Raw genomic sequence first — 7,862 nt, forward strand, 5'->3', positions numbered from 1 at the left:
GAGAACGGAACTATAGGTAAATGTGTATCAGAATACAAATGGAAAGAATCATAATGCAAATGGAAAGAAAGGCTGATGAGTTCCCTTGGAATTGTGTTTTGGTTATGTTTTTTTTTTTTTTAAATTTGAAAAAAAAAAATTAGTTTACAGTTGACACTATTAAGTTGGGCTCAAATGGTGTCAAGTGCGTGGTGTCTCAAAACGTAAAAATAGGGGACAAAGTAGGGTTTTTTATTGGGCCGAGCCGGGTTTTTCCTGACTTTTTCTTTTGTTATGTTGGGTTGAGGTTTCAAAAGACCAGGCCCAGACTTGCCCATTGAGTTGAGCCTATGAGGACCTTTCAGGTCGGGTCGGGCCAGGTCACCGATGGGCTTAAACGAGTCGGGCATTTTATTTTATTTTTAATATTTTTTTAGTAATTTTTTTTTATATCTTTTTGTTACAAATTTTTAGACAACAGGGGACTGCATTAATTTTTTAAAAAAAATTAAAGACCGGAGGCCTTTGTTGTAAACTGTTTATTCGTTCTAAAGCATGCTACTTGTTGGGATATTAAATTGTGAATTTTAGCAGATTGAAAATTTGGGAAATGTTCAATTTACAGGGGAGACTGCCAAAATTTTGGTAGGAAGTCTTTTCTTTAGTAAATGGGCCCGACATCGGTAAGATGTCGAAAATATGATGGGATTCGTCCTGGTTTCCGAGGAATCTGGAGCGGGTCCTGTCAAGCGTATCATGGTTATCCAAGCTAAATAGGGTGTAGGAAGGAACCTATTGAAATTGGAAATGACCGTGAAATTGAATCATTCTCTTATACAATACTCTTTATTCACATTATTAGATAATGAAATCTAATGTCGAATATCCAAATGTTTATATGATTATCCTAGTAAAATTTGAAAACTTCTTCTTTGAAATCTTATCCACTATTCTGCTCAGAGATTTGATCAATCATATCCTTGGAGTATTCTCTCTCTTTACTGAGAGTAGAGATTCCTTGTTGTACATTCATTCGTCTCCATGAATTTATTGAGAGTCCTGATGAACACTTTTAAGTCATGTCTCCTACAACACAACTGTATAGTGCCCTCAAAGAGAAACAACATAGCCACAAGACATCTATAATGTCTCTGGTCTAAGATTAGTTTTTGCACCATTACAATCTATGAGTTCTAGTTTGACATGTGAGTAAAGACTTCCATTCTAGAACTCATGTATATATACGATCGCTTCAGTGTACTTATTCTTCTACAAGTATCTACACACATATCTTGGTGTCAACACACTCAATGATTTGAGACCTCGTCATTCTCTACATGTAGAAAAGATATTGTGTGTACTAGTCTTGGAGGAATATCAACGCCCAATTGATACTCGTATGACTAGGGACATATTTAGAATTAGGGATCATGATAAGTCTTGATGTATGCAATCTCATTACATAGTTCTCATGTCCACTTATATTCCTAGGACTATAGTTGTTTTACGGTTATGATAATATGCCAAATATCATGGTTGAAAACAATTGGTCTTGCTCATGAATAACTTAATAAGTCATCACATAAGATGTCCTTAACATTAATTATTGTATAATTAGTTGGCTTTTAGAGCATACTACTAACAGTTTCCTTGTCATAGTTGAGATGATACAGTGTGTTCTCTGTCGAATGCTCTCACTATCTTGTTGCTGTGCAAAAGACTATGATTTCATAGCAAGATTCTTTTGACACAAGATAGTACTTTCGAAAATTATCTCTCTAACTTTTAAAATGTAAGGAACATCACAATTATGTTGATTTGTTTGACCAGTTGGGTATTTAAGTCATTTGAATTGTTATATTTTGTCACATGATTTCTCTATCTAACTTCTCACCTCTTTATGAATTCATCTATTTACTTAATTTTTTTTTTTATTTTTCGCCTAATTTTTGACATGACCTAACTGTACTTCTCACAAATTGATACGTTTGAAAAAACTTTTCACCTAATTTTACATCCTAAACTTTTCATTTAATTTTTTCTTCAAAATCTCTCTATTTAATATGTCACATTATTTCCTCCCTTATTCTTCCTCTAACCTTGTATTCTCCACCTAATTCTCCCACCTATTGCCCACTGCCTACGTACGTCATCGATCCTGAAAAGAGTATCTTTTTATACATAGAAACTCCCCACATCATTCTTTTAAGGGAATTTGTTTTCGATAGCCAACAACTCCTTTTTCATTACAGCATAGATTCCCCACAATGCCAATGCAGGTCCTACAATCCAAAAGGACTTGAACCCAGAGACAAGTTCGGTGCCTAAATTTTGGGCAGAAATCTCTCCTTAATTAATATCCTTTGGAACCTTCCAACTTAAGTTTCATTTCCTGAATCCTAGGGCTCCAAGTTGTTTTGCGTTATTATACATAAATATAGATAAGACACCTGATCGAATTACCCTTTATAAAATTAATTGATGTTACATTAGTTAAATCCAAAAGGTAAAGATCCTGAAATTCAGAGCAAGACCAAGTGCCAAGACTTAGTGCTTATTAGGAGGCCGTTTGGGACATGTCTTATATGGGACTGTTTCTGAAGAAGGCGCTTATACGCTCATAAGCATTTTTTAAGAAGTGCTTCTATTACGTTAAATTTTTTATTGAAAATCAAAGTGCTTTTTGGATCTTTTCGCAGCATGGGTTCTATGACCATTAAGGGATGATCTGAATCCTCTACATTTCGATGGATAGGGGAAGGATTTGGGAAAGGTAGAAGTCAGGCTCACTTGTAGGGTATGTAGTTGGAAAGCGTGCTGGAACTTACAAAAAGGTGTTTGCTTGCTTTTGAAGCATGATTTCAAGCATGATTCTGAATCTGATGCGTAGCCATTGCCGGACCGCATTGCCGATCCACCGCTAGACCTAATTTGGATTGGTTCAGTTAGGGGATTAAGCTCCAACCTGTATTGAACTGATCCCATGTCCATCCTGACTTTTAGCTTATCTACGTATTGAAATTAATTTGAAAGCATGTATAACAGTTCTGTTTTATTAATTAAATTTGTGCTTACAATCATGGGACTTAACCCAGCCTACCCTTTTCGCCAGGCTAACCTTATGTTTTCTTGAGTTAGAACTGAAGGGCTTATTTTTGAGAAGCAAAGGATCATGCTACATTTGGTCTAAATATAATACTTCAATACTGCACGACTACTTTAACACACTTTTCGAATAGACACGTCAATCTGATTTTAAGGGAGTCCAAACTTAACAGTTGGAATGTTGAGTTATGAATAGCATCCCTTGCATGCTTATCTTGCTTGCAGCATCGTAAGGCCAACATACCTGCCCAAAACCGAAAATTCAGAGGGTTAGAATGTAGTAATATGGCATACAGTTCACTACAAACAAGCCAATCAACAACATAGTTGTTGATAATTCATTTCTTGTAGTTTTATTATGTTTTAGAGTGTCTATAACATACCTGCCTAACATCATAAGGGTTGCCTGAGGATTTGTCCCTGGTGAGAAATTGAATACGGAGGTATCAACAACACGTAATGCGTTGATCCCCATAACACGCAAACCACCATCAACCACCTTTCCAACAATGGATCCACCCTGGTAATGCCAAAATGTGGCCACTGAACCTTGACAAAATATTTTAAAGGATAAAATGTCTGTTTGGTTCTTTGGCAAAGATAGTCCAAAAAACTTGAAGCCTTCTATTCCCGGCAAATCTTCAGCCTTAAATGGTTTCATTGCGTCTGTCCTTAACAAATCACCAATCTTCTTCATGCCACTTACACAACGAGCAAGGTCCACCGGATTTGAAAGGTAGTTGAATCTAACATTTGGACCAACCCTAACATCCGACGATGATTGTAGCTTAAGAGAACCATACGACAAGGGTCCTGGAAATTTGATAACAATTTGTCCGTAACTCGAATCTACCTTGATGGGATTAGATGGATTAGGAAAAATGCTAAATGGTGGAGAAGAAAATGGCAATCCAGAGATTGTCTCAACGTAGAAATCATTGGTAATGCCTACAATCTTTACAGCTGAGGGTTCTAGTGGGAATGGAGGCAAAATGTTTATTAAATTACGAGGATTGTCATACATAAACTGTCCGACATATGGATGGGAACGCACAACTGGGATTTTCAGGGATGATAGGTAAGACTCCGGGCCAACACCACTAAGTAGTAGAAGTTGAGGGCTCCCGATTGCCCCTGCACTCAATATAACCTCTCCCTTACCACGTACAAATGCGCGATGAGATCTCCCGTTCGAATCACTATATATGATTCCTATAGCTGACAAACCTGCATTAGATACTAGCTTATTTAATTAATATCAAACAATTTCTTACTGAACATAAACTTAATTGTTCATCATAGCACATATGCAAGATATATACTTGACGTATTGGAAGAGAAGATGATCTTCTCTACTGTGGCATGAACAGCAACTCGCAAGTTCTTTGGCTCTCCTCTATTCAGAAGTTCCACAGCTCCATGTCTCCTTCCATGATTGTCAAAAGTTGAACCCCCAATTTTAGTTCCTTTAATGTGATCCACATTAAGTCCATTGTCTGGACCAACACCAGCCTCCAACAAAGCTTCTTTTACAGCAGATTGCCATTGTGTCAAGTTCGGGGAAAACACGATACTGTCTTCAACCCACTGATATGCCTTATTCACCAAATCCATGTCCCATTCAATTCCTGATTTCAGAAAGAATTCCCTGTCAGCTCTTGAGTAGAAGCCAGCATTGATCATGCTTGACCCTCCTAGGACCCTGCCTCTTACATTAGGAACACCATCTTCTGACATGAATCTTTGAGCTGGTGTCTTGCCATCATCTTCTTGCATGAGATTGTTCAAAAAGCCATCTTCACGCAGAACGCTGGGATATGCTGTAGGAACACTGCCCCTTTCCAAAAGGAGCACCGAGTAATTCAAGGATAAAGTGGCCGCCAATGGACACCCAGCTGTTCCTCCACCAACTACAATGTAGTCATATGTTGCTTCTAACTGCGGAGGGGTTGCGTTATACACAAATTTCATGTAGCTAAAATCTGAAAAATGTGAAGACATGAAGAGTTATTTGTTATGATAAGATATAGAACATGTAATTTCATCTTAGTTTATCATTCTCTTTTGCTGTTTCATTTTTTTATTTCTTTTTCATGGAATCACAGATGAAGCAATTTACCATGATTGGAAGTAGTGGCGAACGAATGAACCTCTGATTGAAGATGAAGGACAAAAAGGAGCAACACCAATAGTGTAGCAGATATTATCGATTTGTCCATCTCTTTGAAACCAGATAGACGTCTTTCCACCTGGAAAATTGAAAAACACTTTCATGGCCTCTTATGGAATTTACAGAGAGCACTCTTACACTTGGTAAATTCAATTAGAAATCAAGATTTCAAAAATCACACGAATTTGCTAAAGTCAAAAATCACAGTACAAATTTAATATACAACTGACCTCTAAACACTTCAAATCTCATAGATTGGTCCATGTTCAGAAAAGAAAATAATGTAAAGGGAAAAAACAATGTATCTTAATATATTTGAATCGTTGGAACCAAAAAAAAAACATTATTAGAATCGTATTCCTAATAGAAAATATTTTGAAATGCTCATGAATCTTTATCCGTAATTGATCTAGATCAGAGGCCTATTATAAACGGGGTTAGCCTTCTTTATCTTTGACCTGATAGTACGTATAGTGAACAAATAGTACGTCTTAATTGTTTACCCATGGATTCCCTAAAACTCTCCAAGCTATAGGACATTTAAAGGCCAAGGAGGTGTCCAGCAACCCAAGGACTCCAAGGTGTTCTCTTACAAGGGTCGGTGCCTAAATTTTAGGCACCTCTCTTTTTAATTATAATTTGGAGCCTTCTTACTTAGGTTCCATTTCATGACTCCCACGACTCCAAGTTGTTTTAGCTAATTGTAGGGGTTATTCAAGAATGGCCACCGCACCACACAATCCCAGATACAAACCCCGACCTAACATATATGTATAGATATAGATAAGACAGTTTTTTTTTTGGGAGCTTTAGTAATATACCCAAAATAGGGGCTGTAATTATAAAAAAACCCTACATAGAATGCACTTTAGAAACACACCCAAAAACCATTTACTACATATAAAATTAGTATTGAAGTTCGTATAAATTACATCTCTGCCATTGATTAACTTAAAATAAGCCCAACACAAAATTCCCAAAAGAACCCAAAACAAGCTCAGCGAGCCCATATTAGATTTTTTTTGAAAAAAACCCAAACTTAATATAAAATAAAATAAAAAATCATGAAAACCAAGGGTCTGTCCCCACGACCCTTCATTCTCCATCAAACCTCCGCAAACCATATCATAGAAGTACATTGTTAATACCATGTCATAAAAGTACATTATTAATACCATGTCATAAAAGTGCATTGTTAATACCATGCTATAGAAGTATATTGTTAATACAATTTCATAGAAAAACATTCTTAATACAATTTCATACAAAAACATTGTAAATACCATTTCATACAAAAAATCCAAAAAACCCTAACAAGAGATTCGATATCCTTTGCTGCCACCTCCAATTGTCCATAGTTTCACCAGATACAATCGCAAAGGCAAAAGGAAATACCTTTACAAGGAAAAAACAAGTACACTGTTAATACTATGTCACAGAAGTACATTGTTAATACTATGTCATAGAACTATTGTCCTAATAAAAATCACATTTTGCATATCATAAACTTCAAGTGCACAGCCATATATAGAGCAAAATATAGAGCATGCTTTGTTACTGAAAATCTGTTAATACTATGTCATAGAAGTACACTGTTATTACTATGTTATTTAAATCAACTCAGTTGCAGGGTATGAACAGTATAACAGCTGTTCATACCACTTACTGGAAGTTAACAACTGCTCATATGACTTACAGATAACAAATTGTATACTAAAACGACATTGCCGAGTTCGGCGTATTCCGCTCTTCAAAGAAGAGCTTCTTCAATGGCGGCCGCAGAGAGGAAGAGGAAGCGGCAGCCCCTTTGGCTATGGAAAAATCATCGTCGACGGCATCTGCGAAGAAGAGATCCAGGTTGAAAATCAGGAACACAAGACAGATCTGGCCATTTTGGAATATATCGTCGGTGGAAATCGGCGATCCGTCGGGGTTGGTGCATGCGAAAGAGAAATCAAGTAGAAATTCAAGTAAATTAAGCAAAAATCAAAATGAAAATAACGAATTGAAGCAGATGGAACAAACCTGCAAAGGAAATGGAGGCATCGGCGGCGAGAACACGTGTGAGGCCACCTACGTAACGGAGATTGTCGTCGGTCTTGTGTTGGTCCATGGCTTTGAGACTATTTGGTTTACTTTGAAGGCATAGAGAGGGAAGAAGGGAGAGAACAAAGGAGAGATGGTGGTTTGAAGCAGGAGAGGGGCTTAAGGCTTCAAACCTGAGGGAGGGCTTGATGCTTCAAACCTGAGGGAGGGCTTGATGCTTCAAACCTGAGGGAGGCTTCAAACGAGATCCAAAACTAACTTAATGCTAAAAAGGGTAATAAAGATATTTCATCTTATTAATTAAATTAAAAAATATACAATTGTTGATTTTTGGGTTTATTTTGGGTGTGTTTCTATGTTTTAAATTGCGTAGGGTATATTTATAGTTTCATGTCTAGGAATGGGTGTTTCACTAATTTTGTATTTTTTTTTCTCTCTTTTCCCACTCCCCTTTTGTTCATTAGGGGCTATTTGTTACACAGGCTTGGCTTGGCCTGGTTTGGACTAAATTTAATCCCGTGTTTGTTTCATCTAATCCTAATCTTAGAAGGGATTGCTAATA

At 36.9% G+C, this 7,862-nt stretch overlaps 1 protein-coding gene across 1 annotated transcript; it reads right to left on the minus strand.

The window, feature by feature from the left end:
* Positions 3,295-5,303, minus strand: LOC109946708 ((R)-mandelonitrile lyase 3-like). The gene is made up of 4 exons (XM_020555316.1): positions 5,204-5,303; positions 4,407-5,066; positions 3,468-4,311; positions 3,295-3,328 (listed from the first exon to the last, which is right to left on the minus strand). Exons 1-4 carry the CDS (start codon positions 5,301-5,303, stop codon positions 3,295-3,297), a joined length of 1,638 nt encoding a protein of 545 aa, XP_020410905.1.

The sequence above is a fragment of the Prunus persica genome, chromosome G1 (genome assembly GCF_000346465.2).
Source record: "Prunus persica cultivar Lovell chromosome G1, Prunus_persica_NCBIv2, whole genome shotgun sequence".
In the NCBI taxonomy this organism is placed as follows: domain Eukaryota; kingdom Viridiplantae; phylum Streptophyta; class Magnoliopsida; order Rosales; family Rosaceae; genus Prunus; species Prunus persica.